The 22,661-nt window shown below is 38.9% G+C and overlaps 1 protein-coding gene across 10 annotated transcripts in view; it reads left to right on the top strand.

Moving 5' to 3' along the window:
• The window catches only part of LOC138700159 (uncharacterized), a 356,318-nt gene that overhangs the window by 169,960 nt on the left and 163,697 nt on the right, over positions 1-22,661 (top strand). For 9 of the 10 annotated variants that reach the window (XR_011332264.1, XR_011332263.1, XM_069826557.1 and 6 more), the window contains exons 18-20: positions 11,989-12,093; positions 20,650-20,754; positions 20,850-21,057. Coding sequence is in view for 8 of the 10 variants with exons in the window: in XM_069826557.1 (XP_069682658.1) it covers positions 11,989-12,093; positions 20,650-20,754; positions 20,850-21,057 (418 nt within the window). In the remaining 2 variants the exon portion in view is untranslated. The remainder of the gene's footprint in view (positions 1-11,988; positions 12,094-20,649; positions 20,755-20,849; positions 21,058-22,661) is intronic. The other variant, XM_069826559.1, reaches the window with a different exon arrangement.

Below are 22,661 nucleotides of genomic sequence, written 5' to 3'. Positions count from 1 at the left end.
GGTTCTTTCTTAGGCAAACGTGTTCTTTATATTGTCAATTACGTGTCATATATTTTCTAAAATCGTGTAATGCTAGAATCCTTTGTACAGGGCAGACGAGGGAGTCTTTGAGTTCAACGTATCTGCAAGGTCGTTCATTCACCTTTGAATTCTTTTGTATTTTCACTTTCCTCGAACCCATCACAGTTTATGACTCTAAAAAATGTTTCGATTTTGAAAAACTCACACTAAACAGCTGAAATGCTGGTCTGGAGTTCATTCACTGGAAGGAATTACGGTCAATGTAACTAGACATAATTTTGGGCATTCAGGTGTGGAGTAATGGTACATAAATGCATACAAGCGCATGATCAACTAAGGTGTTCTTCTGATTTTCGGGTATCACATCCAATTATTTTTTACTAGGATATTTAACGATGCTGTATCAACTGCTGGATTATTTAGCGTCAATGGAATTGGTCATAGCTAGATGGTACTTGGTAAGGATACATTGTTATGAGAACGGATTGATGTCCTCTTCGTTGGATATTTTCTCTTCTTTTCTTTTTTTAAGATATCGAGGCAAGTTTGGGAAAATATGTGTTATAGCATACGGTTTTGGCAGCCAGTTCTTGCGTGGAAGTCCTACCTCTTTACTGGCAATAATAAATTTATCGGCTCATACAATCAAAAGTCGCCCTCGGTAGCACAGTTGATATAGCGCTGGCTTTCAATGCTCGAGGTTGCGGGTTCGATTCCGGCCGAGATCGATGGCATTTAAGTGTGTTTAAATGCGACAGGCTCATGTCAGTAGATTTAATGGCCTGTAAAAAAACTCCTGTGGGACAAAATTCCGACACACCGGCGAAGCTGATATAACCTCTGCAGTTGCGAGCGTCGTTAAATAAATCATAATTTTAAAAAATCACAATCAAAACCGTATAAAAATGGATATCACAGATATAAGAACGAGCATAGAGTTTTCTGTGTTCGTGGAATTGCTCTACACCACTTCTGAAAAATAGTCTAGTCTATGGATGGATAAAAGAAAGTCTCTTCCTTACAGATTATAGAGTATCTATAATTGGATTTACATAAAAAACAAAACAATTAGGCTTATTACTACTCGCTCACATAAACTGCACAATAAAAATCACCCGAACACTACAAGAAATATCTTCTTAATTCCATAGCAGAACGAGTTCTACATGCTCTGTCCACAGTATTAAGAGGAAAACTGCAATCTTAGAACGATCGCCACGCCAATGTTTCGCTCAGTTGCCGCGGCGACACTAGGGGGTTTAAAAGTCCCATTAGACCCTTGCCGAGTTACCACACTTTCTATTCTAAACGCTCTGGTGTTGGTAAGAGAAAAGTGACTGTAGATATGTGCAAGAAACTCCCGAATTTAGTGATGATTAATGTAATCTGTAATAATTACTGGATAAAAATTAAAGAAATAAGTGTATCTAATTCTGACAATGAGGCGGAAACTTACATTCCTAAGGCTGGTATTCATAGTCAACACTTTGGATTGAAGTGTCCTTTGGAAGACGCAAAGTGTCACTTTTTCGTTGCACAGTCGGTACTTTGGTGCAAAGGAACACTTTGGATGAGAGTGTACTTCCGACCACACTTTGAGCCGAAAGTGTCATTTTGTAGAAAAATGGCGGACATCTTGGAAGTTGTTGAGTTGTTAGAACATGTGGAAGAAGTGGCACAATTAGTGGACAATGTACGAAAGCACTACATGAAGGATAAAGACAATTCCATGGAATTTTATAATGATATAGAATTTAAAAAAATGGTTCCAACTTGATAAAGATTGCTCATCTTTCTGAGGATCGGTTGATAAAAGCGAATAATAGAGGTTTGCCAGTGCCTCCAAATAATACAGCACAGCTCCTCCCATGCTTTGTTCTTTTCTTTTATTCCTACTGCATCAGTTTTTTTTTTTTCGATCACATTTTTATATAGCTGAATTAGTTCCAATAATACCAGTACCTGTTTTTCATACACAGTTAGAGGGCATCTTCCTATCGTCCATGACGGACATAAATCTAACACTTATATAATTTCTACTAATACCAATAACGAAAAAGACAAAAATGAAAACGAAGGGCATAAAACGATATATCAATGAAGCAGATACATATAAAACCTAACCTAACGATATAAATCAATGAAACAAATATGTACAAAACCTAATCTAACTATATAAACCAATAGAAGATATGTACAAAATCTAACCTAACTGTATAAATCAGTGGAATGGGTATGTACAAAACCTAACTTAACAATATAAATCAATGAAAAAGATATGTACAGAACCTAACTTAACTATATAAATCAATGGATCAGCTATGTACTGTACAAAACCTAACCTAACTTTAGCATATAGGCCTATCTACAAAAATTCCACCAGCAGTATCACTACCTATTAAATAAAATATTTTATATCTGAACTGACTGAAATAATCTAAATTATAATAAAAAAAACTGAAATAAAACAACTTTAAATATTATATTTTCTTTCTCGCGCAATCAATTAGCCTCCCAACTCAAATCATAAGGGTTATAGTGGTGATATAAAGTATCGACTATAAATACCAGCACAAATCTACAAATGAAGATGAGTGTGTTGAAAAATCGACTAGTGACGAATCGTATGAAGGTGAAAACACTGAAGATGAAAATGTCAGTAATTTAAATAAACTTAGGGTCCATCAGGCGAGTCCCCTGTTTCCAAGTCGAAACTATCACACATTAAATGTTATGGTCAAAAGAAGACTAGCTCTGTGAGTCAAGCAATAAATCTATTTTCAATGTTTCTGGTGAAACTAATGATGACGAAGAAATGATGCCATTCACGGCTGTCATTGAAGCAATTATCAAACAACAGTACACTCCTTTGTTATTTACTACAAAACATGAAAATGATTCAGATAGCATTTTCTTCGCCGTAATTTCGGAATATTTGGTACATGACACTGTAGCAGTGCATCTTTTCCAGAAGAAGCTGATATCACACTTAGAACAGATATTCACACATGTTAATAAAATACACTACTTTAGTGACAGACCTGCAGGGCAGTACCATACAGAAACAGGAACAATTTTTCAAACATACTTCATCATGGAAAGGATTTTCAATTGCCAGCAGAATGACATGTAGAAAATAGGTTCAGAAGAAAGACAGTGGCATAATGAAAGATTACAGAGAAAAGGAACAGGAACTCAAGACAACTACTAAAAAGCAAAACGCCTGTAAAAGTATAGTATAGTATGTAGTGTTCTTCAGCTCCAAAGTTAATTTTCTATATAAATAATGAAAAGTATAGTGCTAGTCACAAGGTTCTTGCATTGCTGAGTCACAGTTGAGGGATGATAAATGTTTAGATAGGCTTACTGGTAGTCAAATTCTTGGAGATCAGACATTCACTTATGCATCTACTTGTTCATTTATTTTATTATTGGATTGACTGATTCAAAATACCTGTGCTGAAATTCAATTCTGATCAACTAAAATTCTGAAGTTATGAGTGTTATCACTGCATTGCTGACTTACAGAAATATATCACCATATATATATATATATATATATATATATATTGTTAAGACACCTTTAAGATACGCCTGTAGTTTATTTTCTATCACAACAAAATACTTGGCTGTCTCTAATCTCCACGAGTATAGTCCTTGCTTCCTCTTGCTCTTGTATCACAATCACACCTTCCTGCGAGCACGCCTCTCAACCAAGTGAACGAGACGATGCCCGCCACTTCTCCGCGTGCCCCCCTCCTGCTGCCACCTTCTGTCCATCCGATGCCCTACTCCTTCGCGCCTTGTGCGTGCTGCCACCTGTTGGAAACAGCAGGCACTCTCCCTGGCACGTTTTACATTTGGCCATCCTGCAAAATTAATGTCCCCATTAATTCTCAACTCTCCAGCAGGTCAATCAAGTCCTGTCTGTCAGTCACAGTCTCCTCGTCACCATTGTCTCCTGGTTCACCTCCAGGAACTGTGCTGTGATACCGCCTGAGTGAATCCACTGCTACTGTGGCTGAAAAGTTGCGGTATCCCCGCATGCCTTTGACAGCACTCACCTGATACCTGTCATTTCCGAGCACCTTGGAAACCCTGTACGGACCACTATACTTGTTCAACAACTTGCGGTTGACTCCTTTTCGCCAGAACACGTGTTCGCCTCTCGCCATAGCACCAGATCACCTACCTGATACTGATTTGCGACCTTCCGCCCTTGGTCATAGCGCGCTTTCATCGCCCATTCCACCTTGGTCAGGTTCTCTGCCACCTTGTCCCTATGCCTGAGGACCGCCTGCTGAATGTCCTCAAATGTTTCGCCCTCTTCTGCCATATTGACTTCCTCTACTCCACCAGACAGGTGCGCCATGGCTCCACCTTGGTGAGAAAACATGAGCTGCGCAGGAGAAAAACTAGTACTGCTGTTGACACAGCGGTTCATGCCCCACACACTCTCACTCAGATTCTCATCCCACTGTGATTCACACTCTGTGCTCGCCCCAATCGCACCTGACTATTCGCCCTGGGTGTGGCAATAGCATTCAGCACATGCCGCACACTCCCCCCACCAGAAACTCAGCAAACGCCTTGCTGGTAAACGCCAGTCCCCTGTCAGAGATAAGTCGCCTTAGATATCCAAAATCGCTAAATATCTCCTTCAGTTTCTCAATGGCCTCTGTCGAATGGAGGGTTTGAGTGATCTTTGCCCAGGTGAATTTTGTGAACGCGTCCACCACCATCAGTACATAACTGTTCCCCTTCATACTCCTAGCAAATGGCCTCAGATGGTCAATGTGCACCATGTCCAGGGATATGGAGGGCTTCCTGATGGGGTGTAGCGAACATTCTTGTCGCCCATGTCCACCCTTGCTGAATGTGCAGCTCAGACAGGCATTCACATATTTTCGGACAAAACGGCCCATACTAGGAAACCAATAGGTCTCCTTTATGAACCTCAGACACCTTTCATACCCGGGATGGCCAGCCTCATCATGGTGCTTACGCATCAAATTGAACCTGGCCATCGCTGGCACATACAGCCTGTTTCCCACCCGAGTTCTCCGGTAGAGTCTCCCTTCCTTCACCATGTAGTTCGCCTTGAGACTCTTGTCTGCCGTATCCTGTGTCAATGCCGTGACGATGTTCTGAGTCTTGTCATCGTGCAGTTGCACAGTGAAGAACCAATCACCTTGAGACATGCTTACTAGATGGACATTCACTGGATTTCGGCTCAATGCATCCACATGTTGCATTTTTGCTCCAGGACGGTACTCCAACTCCATGTCATACTCCTGGAGAGCCATCCACCACCGATCCACCCGCGGAACCAGGTCCCGCTTCACCAAGGTTGCCCACATCGCAGAACAATCTGTGATTGCCCTGAAATGAATGCCCACCAAATAGATATGGAAACGCTTCACCGTTTCGACCAATGCTAATGTCTCCAGTTCATAACTGTGATATGCCTGTTCTGCCGGAGTTGTACTGCGACTGAAATACATTACTGGGCGCAGATTGCCATCCGCCTGCCTCTGCACCAGTATGCCACCCAGTCCCCACTTGCAGGCATCAGTATGTACTTCAGTTTCAGCCTCGCTATCATATAATGCCAATACTGGCCTGTCAATCAGAAACTGCTTCAGCTGCGAGAACGCCTCAACCTGCCCTGGACCCCAACACCATGGAACGTCCTTCCTCGTCAGGTTTGTCAGCGGCCTGGCAATCACAGCAAAATTTCTGATAAACTTCCGAAAATAACTCACCAGTCCCAAGAACTGCCTGACACCATGCACATTCTGCGGGGTAGGAAAGTCTTTCACTGCCTGAATCTTTCTATTGCCTGGCTGCACACCTGCAGCACTGATCTCATGTCCCAGATACACCAGACTACTTTTCAAGAAGGCACACTTCGCCAGGTTCAACTTGAGGCCCGCCTCCGTCACCAGTTTCAGGACCCTCTCCAGCAACTTCAAGCCAGATTCGACTGTCTTCGTTGGGATTAGAAGATCATCCATGTACGCCAGCACAGAATCGGCTTCTAATCCGCTTAACATCTTGTTGATGACACGCTGAAATACAGCTGGGCCGTTCGCCAGGCCAAAAGGGACTCTCAAGTATTCGTAATGTCCATCCGGAGTAATGAATGCAGTCTTCTGAATTGAGTCTGGGTGTATGGGCACCTTATGATAGCCTTGTGCCAGATCCAATGTAGTGAAGTAGCAGCTTCCGGCTAGCTTGTCTAGCTGATCACTCACCGACGGCATTGGGTACCGATCCTTCACCATGACCCGGTTCAATGCCCTGAAATCTACACACAAGCGGCTATCACCATTCTTCTTGGGTATCAGTAATATGGGGCTCGCATACTCAGATTCAGACTCCCTGATGACACCACCAGCCAACAAGCCTTGCACCTTTTCCCGAACCATCGCTCTCTGTGCAATTGAAAGTCTGTAGGGACGATGATACACCGGCCTTTCAGATGTTACCTGAATTTTCATCTCGCCTAGATGAGTTAATCCCAGATCAGTATCTCCCACTGAGAAGCATGTCGCCATCTTACTCAGCAAGTTAACTACTTGTAACTGGTCCTCTGCGCTAATGTCACCGACATCAATATTGGACAGGTCCACTGCAACATCATCTTGGTCACTTTCTATCACCCGATTCACTTGGTACGCCCTACGAGACTCACAAAGCCGCGCCCTGGTGATCAGATGATTCGCCTTCCACACCACAGATTGTCTACCAAGATTACTCATCGTTAACTGCTGGTTATCACCTGCCTGCAGCACCGTGTTTGGCATCGCTATCCAGGACCCTTGCTCCTCATGTCTCCGAGCTCCCACCAGCACTTCCTTGCCAGAATCGACCCCTTCCACTCTCACACTCACCATGGTTGCTGTCCCTGGAACCAAGTGATCTCCGAGGCAGTTCTTACCTGGTATCGTTCTTCATTCACTAGATCATCCTTGTCCAGCGTAATTGTCTGGATGAGGTTGTTCTGCCGAGTTAGTGTAGCTACTCCCCTTGCTACCACCAGCGCCACCTCGCCTTTCAGCGCTGGTTGACCCAGCAGCACGTCCACACCGTCCAGACTGCATGGCACCACTATAGCATCAACTGTGAGAGGGATCTCATCTACCATCATATCTAGAGTGACCTCACCTGCACCCCGTATGGTACCACCACCGAACCCTCGCAGCACTACTGCTGTAGGACGCATCTCGCCCCTGGACACCCGCATAGCACACTGCTCGGTGGCAATGTTAAACTCGCTGCCAGTGTCCAGATATACGAGGATGCATTCCCTGCCTTTGCCCCATGCAGTCCTTCTGTATAAATTACTACTGTTGCCGTCAACTAGTCTTACCGTTGTGTTCCGGTCTGGCACCTTGCTGGCTGCTTCTCCCATGGGGCGGTTTGGACACGCAAACTTGGTGTGGCCCGCCTGCCCACACCACATGCAGCGAAGCGTCCTTGGTTTCGGACAGTTCCGACTCAGATGAGTGCCCAACTCTTGGCAGTTGAAACACCTCACCCTCTGAGTCTTCCTGTCCGACTCCGCTCCACCATGGCTATGTGCCCGCCTCGCCCCGGTCTCCGTGCACCACCTCTTCGCCTCTCCTTGGGATCGTCCACTCTCCCGGTACCTGTCCATCGTACTCAGGAAGCCAGAGTAGAGTTCCTCTGGAGTCTTACACTTGTAAGCACGCGCGTTCCCCTGGAGCTCTAGCGGAAGTCCCCTGATGATACAGGAGATGGCATCCTCGCCCTTGATGCGGCACCTCTCGCACAGAGCAAGCTTGGCGTGGTAATATTTCGTCATGGTCTCATCTGGTAGCTTGCGCCTCGCTACCAGTTCCTCCAATGACTCGCCGAAGTCATGCTGCCGTGGAAAGGCGCGCCTCAATGCCTTCTTCCACTCGGACCACGAGAGGTCGTAATCATCCAGGCGATTATACCAGGCCTTCGCCCCACCTCGGAGTTTCGCCTGCATGAAGAACGCCCTCTCATAATCGCTCCAGTCGTGGATGCGGCCCAGCTGGTCGATCTTGTTGAGCCAACGATCGACGTTACACTCACAATCATCTGGATCGAAAGCATCAACAAGTTCTCCCCCTGCTCTCGCCATAGGGCATGACGACGCCCTAGAGCTGCTGGCCGCACTTCCACACGAGGTGCTCTCTCTACAGCAGCGCCCACGTGCACTACTGTTTGGCCTTCCGGGACTCCTCTTCTTTTTTGCTGCCCCTTTGCTGGCGCCTCCAGCCTCAGGTTGGCGATCAGTCACATGACGCAAGGTAGCCTGCGCCCGTTCCTCTACCTCCTTGAGGATACGGGCCGCCTGCTCTTGCATCATGCTCTGAATCGCCCTGGCAACATCCCCTTGGTTGAGGATGTGGGCCACCGCCAATTGGACCGGATCCCCTGCTGGCGCGTCGTCTTCCAGAGACGCGACGCTCCGGTCCACGTGGTCCCTGCACATGCCAGATGACGAAAACGCCACGGAATCGGGGCTCGATTCTCGGTCCCCGACCTCCATTTCGTAATCCAGCACGCTATCCTCAACCTGGTTTAGATTACTCGCCATCTCTTACAGCACCTTAGAGATTTAACAAAAGAACAACATTACCACGTGTTAGTAGCACCTTTAGCTAACTCACCTAGTAGCTTTTCTTTGACTGACACGCAGATATATCCCACTTCTGAATTGTTAAGACACCTTTAAGATACGCCTGTAGTTTATTTTCTATCACAACGCAATACTTGGCTGTCTCTAATCTCCACGAGTATAGTCCTTGCTTCCTCTTGCTCTTGTATCACAATCACACCTTCCTGTGAGCATGCCTCTCAACCAAGTGAACGAGACGATGCCCGCCACTTCTCCGCATGCCCCCCTCCTGCTGCCACCTGCCGTCCATCCGATGCCCGACTCCTTCGCACCTTGTGCGTGCTGCCACCTGTTGGAAACAGCAGGCACTCACCCTGGCGCGTTTTACAATATATAATGCAAGTTAAAGTACTTCAAACTGTTTTAAATTGTAAGGAAACAAGTTCAATATTAAGGACTGTTTCATTCAAGAACCTAAACCTTTTATGAGAAAACTATGATAATAGTTGCATTGTTTATGAAATGAAGTCGAAATGGAATTCAAATTAGTATGATTATTTTACAATTTTGAATAAGATTTGGATTTCTTATTCAATCTTTATACTTATGTATTACAGTGAAACTTCATTTATATGTTTTTCACACTTATACGTTTTTTTTTTCTGAAGTCCTGGCAAAATTCCTGTACTTTCGATATTAATTTATTTCAGTCATATCTTTTTTGTTTATACGTTATAATTCAATTTTTCTTGAAATCAGGTAGGCCTATGCTGTGAAAATGTAAGAACACGAAAATACGCCATCGAATATAATATGTTCACCAATTTTTTATGCTAAAATCCAGAAAAAAAGACTGGTGAATATAATACTGGCTAAAAACCACTCAATATTAAAATTATATTATCAAGACATAAAGGCACTCCCTTACCTCTAGCTATGGATCATATTCATCCTCATTATCAGAACTGGAACTTTCGATCAACAGGTCTGGGTTGGTGTCAAAACATTGATTGACAATGACTAACATAATGGTACTCTTTCATGAGTAAATTCTTGATAAATTCTTTTGGTTTAATTAAACACGTGCAGTTGTTGGGAGTTATATTAATAAAATCTCACAATAAAAGAAAAAAATGTTATTAAGTCATTCTAGTAGTTAAAAGTATTATTCTTATTAGTAATTGTTGTAAAAAATGGACAAGAAAGTATGAGAAAACACGAACTCGCAGAGGTCGTTTCTGTCAGTTGTTTCCCACCATGTCTCATAAATAGAGCGTTAATTTTAATTTATTCTAGTTATGAGTGTTCGAGTGTCAATATGATATGCAACCCAGTTTTCAAGATGATATTTTGTTAAAAAAAAAAAGTGCTTATTATAATCACGTAAATACGGTACAGTATGTGTTCATTGTTAAGATGTGGCCGGCTTTGAAATTCCTGGAAATTCGAAGCTGCCCATTCTTGTCTCTGCACGTGCTAGCTTCAGTAAATCAGTTATGCGCCAGCAGGAGACTCAATTTAGAGAGGGAAGAGAAGTATATGCAAAGGGAAGAAGTGGAACATTTTAAACGATGAGAATCCAGGTCCAAAGCTGTGACCACACTGAATACAACTATCCTAACATCCCTCCAAACTGAAAATATTTTGACAGACTCAACCTGATATGACGAGAAGGTTGCTGATTGCTTTTTAATCCCAATGGTAGAAGTAAGAGGAAGTATGTTTATAACAGACTATTTTTTTTGTAAAATAAACACATGTTATTAATTATTAATGCTATTTCAGATGTAATTAAATGCAATTTCACTTATACGTATTTTTCTTCAGGCTCCCATAAATACGTATATATGAAGTTTTACTGTACTTGATAGCATTACTGAGTTCGTTCTTACGAGGCTTGTTCTTAAAGTAAGTTCCATTTTCAATTATAGCCATCGCATCACTGCAATCGTTATTTTGTTTGCGCATGCATGTTTTCTTCTTCAGTCCTCAGGCAAGCTGTGCATGCAGTTTCAGAGCTTCAATCCGTATGTGTGGTTGTGGTCAGTTGAAATGTTTAAAGTGATCGAGCACCCCCCCCCGACTGTGAGATGCGGTCTGCTATCCGTTTCTTGAATGCAAGAAACATCAAACCAGCTGACATTCATCGTCAACTTTGTGAGGTGTATGGTGATGATGCCATTAGTGATGGAATGATCAGGAGATGGGTTAGGAAGTTCAACGAGGGCCACATCTCTGTGCATGACGAGCAGTGTACCAGTCGGCCATCTTTGATCAGTGACGATTTGATGCGTGCTGTCGATGAAAAAATTCATGAGGACAGGAGGTTCACAATTTCTTCGCTTTCCTTGAATTTTCCACAAATGTCGCAGAGAATTCTCTACAAAATTGTGACAGATCGATTACGATATCGAAAATTGTGCTCACGATGGGTACCCAAGATGCTCACCGAGGAACACAAAACCAAACGAGCCTCCGTGTATTGAGCTTTCTCACGCGTTACAGTGAGCAAGGCGATGAGTTTCTTGACCATATCATGACAGGTGACGAGACTTGGGTGTCTCACATGACACCTGAATCGAAGCAGCAGTCCATGGAATGGAGGCACACTGCATCGCCAAGGAAAAAGAAATTCAAACAAACCATGTCAACACGCAAGATCATGTGCACTGTTTTTTGGGACGGAAAAGGTGTCCTACTCATCGAATTCTTGCCTCAGGGTGAAACCATTAATAAAGAAACCTATTGTCAGACCTTGAAGAAGCTCCGTCGCGAAATTCAGAACAAGAGATGTGGGATCCTGACCAACGGAGTTGTGTTGCTTCATGACAACGCTCGGCCACACACAGCTCGTGACACCCAAAATCTCATCTCGAAATTTGGCTGGGTACAAATTGACCATCCCCCCTACAGCCTGGATTTGGCTCCGAGTGACTTTCATCTCTTTCTGCACCTCAAGAAGTTGGTCAACATTTTGATGGCGACGATGAAGTGAAAACAGCAGTGCGGGAGTGGTTTGCATCGCAGGCGAGCGAATTCTACAATGAGGGGATATAAAGACTTGTGCCACGACTCGATAAATGCCTCAGTAATGGTGGAGATTATGTTGAGAAGTAATTGAAGTGTGGGGAATACAATGCAACAAAAATGGTTTGTAAATATCTTCCCGTTTACTTACTACACCCTTTTGGAACTTACTTTAAGAACACGCCTCGTACAACAATTAATAATATTAAGGCAATTGAAATTATTAGTACCACTTTTCTATAAAACAGCATATGACTTAAGAGTTCATTCTTACTCTCAACAATATAGGAGCATTGTTCATAGTTGGTGCATGTCTGTTTCAGGTGGTTTCTGGACTACTGTGGCATTTAACTTTGGAGTTGGCCTACAGCAACTGTCGTAAAGGCCGTAATAACACATCAGATACGTGTGAGGTTAGAGAAAATTCGGTGAGAAATGAAGTCATTATTTTGAAACCATTCATGATTATTTTCATTGTTTATGTTGATAAATTAATCCCAAATCGGTAGGTTCGAATGTATTGTATTCCTTTATCATTATGTGAGTTTCATGCATTTTACATCTTGGTGAACCGAATAAGAGGATTTTTTTTTAATTATCTCAAAGAATCTAATTTGGAAGTTAAAACCTGAAATGTACGAATTTGATATTTGAAACATGTAAAAGAGGTGCCAACTAATACGGAGTGTCTGTAATTATTACTGATTCTCACATTCCCATTATTACGGAATTACTGTCAAAAGGGAAAATTATTACAGAAAAACAATATTATCACAGAAGAAAAGAACCATATTTTAATCAGCAGATAGAAAACACTGGAAAATGTGCCAACATTGCTTGCTTCAAGTTGTATGCGCAACATTTGGTAACTGTGCAAGTTAAATAGTCACTTGTCCACTGCTTTGGAATAATGGTCAACACGTCTGGCTATGAAACAAGTGGGCTCGAGTTCAAATCCTGGTTGGGACAAATTACGTGGTTGGGATTTTTCTGGGGGTTTCCCTCAACCAATTGAAGGAGAATTGCTGGGTAATTTTCGGCATTGGACTTCGGACTCCTTTCGCTATCATTAATTCACATATCATCATCATCATCATCATCATCATCATCATCATCATCCATACAATGGCCCAGGTTAAATTCATGGTGCGGAATGCTGTACTTGTACAAGAGTGCGGCTGTTCAGCTACCCAATCATTCACAAGAATAGGAGTGGTAAGCACAATAAGCAGCACACAGGCTACAGTGTAAGCCTTTGGGTCTCTCCTCCATACAAGAGAGAAAAAAGAGAAAATAGTCACTTTCGTCTGCTACAGTTCTGGTGTTAAACTAGAAAGTAGGTTAATCTGTGGCATTACATCATCAGTACATGGCGAGATTTGTGAAATTCTGAACAAGACGAGTGAATTTGGCACTTCATGCTCTACTTTCATCTGTTACTTATACTATATATAAGTGATTGTTATTTCCTGTATTTTAATTTCCAGTGATCGATTTTATAAAATGAAGAGGGTAAGCTCTCAAATTGCACCCATTACTATGAAGATAGCAGTATTACAAAAGTATCGAGATGGTTACACAGAGGACTGGCCAAGTTTAGTGGCTTCACATGTTAGTGAGAACCATGTATTTTGAAGTGTGTGCTCATGTGATTTTTCTTTCTTTTTCTTTTTTTCTGTTATTCAAGTGGTCGAGTTGACTCCAGAAGGTACATTAATTCAAAGAACCATAAAATATATGCTCGAGTGAAATTAGAAAACAAGCATATTTCGTCATTTTTTTTTATTAATAATGATGAAACTATGGTCACAAATGCCAGATTTACGTAATTTCTTTCAGAGCACAATATCCCATTATCTCTTTCTGACCATGCAAGAAATTTATTTGCAGTTGTTCTATTTTTCCTGACTTTAAAATAGCACAGAAATATAGTTGTGCAAGGACAAAACTTCTGCACTAGTTCAGTGCATTGCAGGTGAAGCAAAGAAAGAAACAGTTGAACGTTTGCAAGAAACACCATTTTCTTTGGCTATTGATGGTAATGTTGATATAATATTGATATAACTTTACCTGCTAGTTATACCTTTGTATAATTCTAAGCAAGGTCAAATATCCACTCTCTTTTTATAATTGCTAGAGAATATTGACAATACAGGAGAAGGAACTTTTTCAGTTAATGATGAAAGGTGTTGCCAGAATCGTAAAATAGAAGCATTCATCTTTCAGTATTTTGGTTTGTTCATATCATTTTATACACCTTACTGTTGAAGAAACAGCTCTCCAATTGCCAGTAAATGTAAACATTTTGGTTAAAAAATTTTATATTTAGGGAAAAGTTCCAGAAGATAGAATGCTTTGAAGGCATAGCAGGCTTTGTGTGGTACAGAGTTCCACAATATCTGAAGTGTTAATACTCGTTGGCTCTCTCTTCTTGAGCAATGAGAAACTTTGACACCTCTATTTTGTAGTGGACCTCAACAGAAAAATGAGACTACTAAGCAGTTTGAAACTTTGAGAACTTTCTTACATGATCCACACACTAAATTGTACTGCTATTTCCGTAGAGTACAGTTCCTGTTTTTAATTCTGTAAACTTGTTTCTGCAACAAGATGCTTCAGCTACACATCTTCTATTAAGAAAACTTTTTGGTCTTCATACTGACCTATTTGTCAGATTTGTTAAGCCATCTTCTCTTCTTTCTGATTCAGATATATTTCTAGTGTTGAATTCAAAAAGAGGAAACAGCAGAAAGCTAGGATATACTTAAAATAGAATGAATGTGATGAACAGATGTTTTATAAGTATGTTAGATAATTTTACATGACAGTTTGTAAGCAAGATTCTAAAGAAATTTTCACTTGAGGATGAATTTCTTCAGTATGCAGATTTGTAGGTATTTCACACAGAAAAATGTTTAATATTTATCTCACTTGCAACCAAGACCTCTTCAAGTGATATCTCTATCCAGTGCTTTTGCTTCAGTAAACTCTCATTTTACAAACCTATAGATCAACACTCGGCTCTCTTCTGACAAAGGAAAAATTTTACAGTCCGTACATAAGGAACCAAATGACCTGGAAATGTACAAAAACTTGCCCAGACATGTTCAAATATTTTTTAACGAGAGCCAGAACAGGTCACATTGTCACACAATTGTACCTACACCGATTTCACCTTTCTGATACTCCTATTTGTCTGTGGTGTAGTAATCATGATGAAGATCTGGAACACACTCTTCTATACTGTAAATCCATAAACCACGAAAGAAGTAAATTAAAATATCAGTACCAGTTGCAGAAGACACAGCCCTGCAGTATATATTGACTACACCCCAACTCTGGCTACTAGCAACAGGCATCTACAATGAACACCAATCAAAGTACCCCTCATTTCTCATGAAAAACAAGAACTGAAATGACTACAGTGGACTATAGTAGACATTATGGTGTCAACAAACAGCTGGATACATTAAGATGATTGATTGATTGATTGATTGAATATTTTATTCAGAGATACCGAAATTTTCTGAATGAAAGTGAACATGACAAACTCGAAGAAGAATTGAAAATTATCAGTGATTGCTCATCTTAGAAATGAAAGTGGTCAAGTAAAATATAAAACATTATGTAATATATTTGATGTACTAAATGTGCCTCACAACACAAAAAAGAGTTTTCAGTGTTGTGAGAAAGAATCAAGCAGAATTCAGGTCTACATTAAGCATGTCAACACTGGAATCGCTTCTGATCTAGAAAATGAAGATAAGATTACAAGGGAAAATATGTTTCAAGAAGAAATTTGCAGAAAAGGAGCCATTAGATGCGAAACATGCCATGAAGAATGTTTTACCACAGAAGAACTGACAGGTTACATGTAACTATAGGTTGACAAATCGAACTGAAACCCTGACCGAGTTAGTACGTGAGCGCTGGCTGTCTTGGGGTGAGCAAGTGAGAAAGCACGGGAGGAAGGGAGAGAGCACTATGACCTCAGCGTTGCCACATTTAGTAACAGGGATATTATTATTATAGAATTAGTATATTATTAATATAGAATATGCAACACTCGTCTGAGGTGCTCTTGACTAACTTTATAACCTATTTCATCTTGCTCTGTAGCGTGGAGTTTCTTTAATGTAGGTACTTCATTTTAGTGTGTAGTACTCTTGTATTTTTCTCCTTGCATCTATCCATGTTATCCACTATATTTTTCATACTTTTCTGTCTTTACCCATTGTGGATAATTTGGTTTGGTTACTGTCGGCTATTTTCGTTTCTCTTCTAATTTTTTAATGACTGATTCCAATTTTCCAGTTGCTGTCGCAGCTCGTTTTGTTGCTTGACGCAGTGGAAAATTAATTGAATTCCTGTTCTTCTCAGCATCCAAAAACTCAATTACCTTGGCAACAATACTTCTTCCTTCACTATATACAACTTTATTCTTGCCTGTCTCCATCGGTGTGAATTAAATATCTGATAATACTGTAGCTTAGGAACCTTTATACACACACGCACGGACACAACACAACTCACAATCAGCTAGACTGAAATCGGTAACATTGTGATCGCAGTTGTATTGTACTTGCAGGTCCACTCACAGTTTGTCAAACCTGCTAGCCGGCAATGCTAGCATAATGGAACCTTCCTAGTCGACAGTCGAGGCAAAAATGAGCAATCCGTTATTGTGGTAATATTGGAGACTGTTTCTTCTATTGGTCGCGATGCCCACACACACCCTCTCAGATACTTACAGGGGATTGGTGACTGAATGATGGGGGTCAAGGGAGAGAGAAAAAGAAAGACAGAGATTCCAGAAGTTTGCGTGTTTTACGGAGTTTCACTTGAAGTTGTCAAACTATATATATATATATATATATATATATATATATATATATATAATGTTTACTTATATATTTAGTTATTATTTACATTCCTATTTATTGACTTATTTTTCTATCTAGCAGTCTGTCCATGTATTTACTTGCACATTGCCAATCGAAAAGTATTATATTTGGTTAGAATGTAGTATAATTAATTCATTACGCAATATTTTCTTGCTATTTGAAAAGTATTACATGATTGGAGTGAATATCGTAACAATATTACAGGGTTCTGATATTAGGAGGTGTGAAATTATTAGCTTAAATATGTGGTATTCTACCACAGTACATTAACATAACCTAACTTTGTACAGTTTTAACAAGAAAGAAGATACCTTGGCAATATTTATTGACTTTCAGTTAGCATATGACTCTGTTTGGAGAAATAAATTATTACTAAAACTCCAGAAATTAGGTATCTCCAGCAATATGTTCAGATGGATATCAGAATTCCTTAGTCAAAGATTCATTGCCACTAAATTCAATAACTCACTTTCTAGTTACAGACAAACATATCGAGGTCTACCTCAGGGCGCTGTCCTCAGCACAACTTTATTCAATATTTATATAAATGACTTACCCTCCCTATTAGAGGAATCAAACATGAAAACAGCACTATTTGCAGATGATATAGTTTTGTGGACTTCCGGATCTTACAGACATAGAGACAAAATTAAAAATTCTGCTCTTAAAGCTCTAAATCAACTACATGAATGGAATACATCAAATTTGATGACACTCAATTTAAGCAAAAGTAACTACCAAATATTTTCACTCGGTAAAAAAGAAAGAGAATTCAATATCCAATACAATGGCCAACACCTTCCTAGGACTTATGAATTCAAATATCTTGGAGTTATTTTCGATAGTAAGTTAACATGGAGCAACCATTTGAAATACATTTCTGAAAAAGCTCGTAAAAGATTCTCCCTTCTAAAAAGACTAGCAGGAAAGAAATGGGGATGCTCTAGGAATACTTTGAACACTACATACAAAATGTTTATACAGCCAGTGCTGACATACTGTGGAGAAATTTTAATTACTTCACCTTTCATAAACGACATAGAATATGTTCAAAACCAAGCTCTCAGACTCATTACTGGTGGAATCAAAACAACGCCAATAGATTCTATGAGATTCCTCACTAATATTAACAGCATCAAAATGACAATAGAAGAAAAAGCACTGATTCAATATGAAAAACTTATGAGATTACCAGGTAACAATTGGCATTCATACAGTCCTCTTTGTAGGTTGAAAACTCAAAAAATTTTCATATCCATTGTTCAAGAATTAAAACAGAAAATCAATATCCCGAATTTAAAAGAAAACTTACAAATTAAACCAAACCCTTTAACTCTATTAAATATAGAATATAATCTAAATTTAGCAGAAGAAATACTGAAATCAGAAGTAAACACTGAAATACTCAAACAATTGTCTTTAGAGACAATTAATATTAGGTACCCTCCACAAAACTGGCTTCATTTATACACCGACGGATCCTTGATCTCCAGAGAACAAGGTGCCGGTGCAGGTGTTACGTGCTGTCTCTTCTCACTTTATAGATCTCTTGGATATGGAACAACAAGTTTTGATGGTGAAATCATTGCAATAAGGGAAAGTCTCAGGAATCTTCTATGCCACATCAATAAATTTAGGAATGCAGTTATATTGTCAGACTCCAAAGCAGCTATTCTATCAATCGTCTCTAAACACACACCTTCATCTCAAACAGCAGAAATAACTAAAATGCTCTCTCAATTATTATCACTCAATAAAAGAATTGTATTCCAATGGATACCATCCCATTGTGGAGTCCTGGGAAACGAGAATGCGGATGCTTTAGCAAAGAAGGGCAGCACTGCTACTTACAGACCTGTTACTAAATCTACGTATTACTCTGTGAAGAGATTTATTAAATCTACATACTTAGACTTCAACAAACAAAATTTGATAACTCAATCCCAAGGGAAAAAATGGTACTCTCTGTATCAAAATCCACAGTTAATTCCCGATTTACCACGAAAATCGTCTGTGGCTGCATTTAGATTGGCAACAGGCCATGATTGTTTGGCCAAACACCTGCATAGAATTCGAATATATCAGTCCCCAAACTGCCCATTGTGCAACTCAAACCAAGAAATGGATTCGGAACACCTCAAAATCTGTGCTTCAGTGGCTAGTCATGATAATATCTTTGAAAAATATTGGAGTGCAAGAGGTCAAATGGCTTTATTGTCAAACGCCTGGCATTGGAAAACAACAACAACTTTGTACACTTTCTTTTCATTTTATATCTAATATACTTTAAATCCTAAATAAAATTTAAAAAACTACGAAATCTTAAAATATGCTTCGGAAAGATAAATGTGAGTCTTTAAATCCTACAAATCAGGGTCTTGATGCTGAAAATCTAGATTTATTAATATGAGGTACATTAAAATTAATACCGTAAAATGGGGTGAATAGGGACAGTTTTTTACGTCTTTCATATATAAATCTAGTAATATTGTAAACTATGTTTATTTTTTACTTTATTTTGAAACATAGAGTATTAATAGACTGTTTCTTGTTTACTCTGCTTCCAAACTGTTCTATTCACCCCAAAAATGGGGTCATTAGGGACAATGCTATAAAAATATTGTTTGTTCCTATTCAAACATGTACAGGGGATAATAGGGACATAAGAATCCTTTTTAAAAATACAACTACCATTTTATGAACATGAAATCATTAATACCTACTTAAAGACATGTCTACCCCTCCTGATTGTTGGCTCTTTCAAAATCTGTACTACATCAGATTGGTCAAATTCTGATATGTTCTCTATGTGGGGAACATGTATATATTATAGTTCTTTGAAGATTGTCAGAGAAATGATCCCTCATAAGTTGGACCTTCCTTTATTATCTTTACAACTGTCCCAATGAAGTGTTGTAGTGTTCCCTTAGAGCTGTTGATTGCAACTTTCACTCATTCTCCGATTTGAATATATTGTGAAATGGGAACTGTTTCCCTGACATTAGTATCACTCTGATTCAAGTTTTCCTGTTTCACTAGTACTCTCATCACTACAGGTTTCATTGGTTTCTTCTGTTAAATCATGTGCTCGAACACTCCTGCCTGCTAGTGCATTAAGTTTCCCCTTCCTTCCAGGTTTGCTCTGTTGGTTTTCTTTCCCATATCTCAGCTCTTTCAGGAACTGTGTTAAGCTGTCATTGATGTCATCTGCTTCATCTTCTCCATTTGGCAACATTTTTAAAATTTGATTTTCATTGAGAGGATAAATTCCAGCCTTTGTGAACTCTGAACATATGTGAAAGGAGCTCATTGGGTATCCCCACTCTGAACATTTTAAAATGCTTTTACAAGCATTGTCTTACAATTCGGGGTTAGAGTTGTTTAGCCTCTTTCCTTTTTTGAATGTTCAGCTCATCTGGACTTAATTTGTCATATCTCTGGAGTGCGGATTTTGAGACTCCATATCTCTCTGCTGCATTTCGAAGAGACATTAATCGTTTTATAACATCTAAAACCTTTACCAATACATCCTGCAGGACAGGCTTGTGGCATTTTCCTCTTGGATTACTTTTGTATTGTCTGTCCATGATGTCCCTATTCACCCCAAGAAAACAATATGAATGACAGTTTTAAACCTGTTGTTCAAAAGATAATGTTATTATTAACTTTTAATCATATTATTTCATTCACATAGGCTCAAAAACAACTATATAATTACCTTACCTGATTGTGGTTTCAGCTATAGTCAAGAAATAAGAATTAATTCGCAGTAGAAGTTTCCCATTATATGTGTACTTTGAAAAACGTACGTAACTTAACATGCCTGCCAGCAGCAAATACATCGAAATTCGAAATAATCGACAGGCATATAACATAACAAACAATCCCAGGATTAGAAATGTCTGTTACGTGTTTACCCCATATTTTATAGTAATTATTGTCCGAAATAACTTTTTCCACAATGCTGTCCCTATTCACCCCATTTTACGGTAATTGAAACACTCTTACCTTTGTATATGAAACCTCTTCATATTACCATAATTTTAAATTAATGTTTTCCTAATTGTTTTTTTTTTTAAGAATAATCAAATTTGTAATGTTCAAATATGGGAGAGAGAATGGCTCAACCAACGTGAAGTGAAGAACATTTCTTGTCATTCAACACCACAACACAGAATGAAGAGGGTAAGTAGGCCTACTGTTGGTTATGAATTATAAAACTTTGCTTAAATAACTTCTAAATTCAAATATAAATTTTGAATTGATATCTTCTGTAACAGAAATCACGAATTGGTGGTGGCAGCCATGATATTCACATCGGTATGTTCAAAAAATTTATGAAAAAATATAATAAACACTATGCAGATGAAGGTGAATATAAACACCGTTTTCATATTTATCGAGCAAACATGAAGAAAGTAGAGCATCTTCAAAGAACTGAACAAGGCACTGCAAGATATGGAGCAACGCAATTTGCAGATCTTACAAGTTAGTATATTTGTTGTATAAATTGTTAGATAGTTTGCTTATTGTAATTTCAGCCTATTATTGTTATTTTGTTGTCTTTATTTACACGCATAACATTAAATATTTGGAAGTATCTGAGTTACAATGTGTATATAGATTTATTGTTGTCAGTATTATGTAATTATTGGTGGCTCCAGGTTTTCTGTTTGACATAGTTACATTTAAAATTATCCATACAAAAATGTTCTGCTAAGATATATTACACATCCGTTAACCGGCATACTTACTTTTTTTCTATTATAGTAATTTCTTCTTTCTTCACACTATTTACAAATGGAGAGATATATTTTCTATTGACTTAAATTTTCATTTGACTCGTATATTAGAGGTCACTTATTTCGGTGTCTGTTCTGTATTGGCATGGAATAGCCCTCTTGCAAGGAATATAGTAGATTCAATAATTGGTTTCTTGTTATCATTATTTCAGTTTTTACAGTTCATAGAATATTAAATATAAAACCTACTTGAGTACAGAAGGTATATCTGTTCATGTGAATAAAGTTCGTTCGTGCATTTGTGAGGTAATGATAGATTTGTGATGTTACAATATACTTTCCCTTGAACTCATCTCTAAGATTTCTTAATCTGTGGTTTCTTTTTGCTTTAACAAAGATTAATGTTTTGCGGTAATTGAAAATAAGAGATCCATTATCAATAAGAGGGATTTAGGGGAGTGCTTACTATTTTTTTGTACCATGCAACACTTGGTTCCACAAGGAGAACCTGTAGGTACACTCCTGACATATTGCAATTTAGGTAGCAGACGACCATGTATTGTTGTTACGAGTTTAGAGTATTGGTTCATTATATACAAGATTTCTCGTGATTTTTCTATTACACGTTCATGATGCTCCATTGTAATATGTAATGCATACGTGAACATTGCTTTAACAAGGAATAATAGTAATAATAATAATAATAATAATAATAATAATAATAATAATAATAATAATAATAATAATAATAATAATAAATTAAACTTTTTAAATGGTTTTATATTAGTAACTGTTCCTGTTATGTGTGTGAACCGTCTGTGTCGGTATGTAGGCCTATTTGTAATATCTGTAATGTTTTCTGTTTTTAGTTTTGTCTATTTCATCGTTTATTTATAGTCTAAGAGTCTGAATCCAGCCAGAAGTCTAAATATTCTCATTTCCGTGAATTCCATTTTTCTTGCATGTTGTTTTGTTAACTTCCACACTTTCGATCCATGTAACAGAACTGTTAATGACATTCTTTTATAAAACTTTATTATTGTTTATTCCTCAGCAGGATACTTGTCTATTATACCAACAACTTTTTGATATTCTTTTATAGTAATCTGTTATCTTTATCACTATGGAAAATACAGTATATGAAAGATTACAGTCCAAGAATTTTTAAAGTATTCACTTGTTTTGAATTGCATTATTTTAAATTATTGTTTTAGTTCCTGTGTGTTCTTTGCCTTTAAATCCCATCACTGTTGTTTTTTGAGATGATATTTTGAAATTATATTTTTTTTTATCTCATTTAGTAAGCAGGATTCGGCCTTCCAACTCAAACAATTTGTCAACAATTCCAGC

The sequence above is a fragment of the Periplaneta americana genome, chromosome 5 (genome assembly GCF_040183065.1).
Source record: "Periplaneta americana isolate PAMFEO1 chromosome 5, P.americana_PAMFEO1_priV1, whole genome shotgun sequence".
Taxonomy (NCBI): domain Eukaryota; kingdom Metazoa; phylum Arthropoda; class Insecta; order Blattodea; family Blattidae; genus Periplaneta; species Periplaneta americana.
The sequence above is the reverse complement of the archived record's forward strand: the minus strand, read 5'-3'. Positions and strand labels throughout refer to the sequence as shown.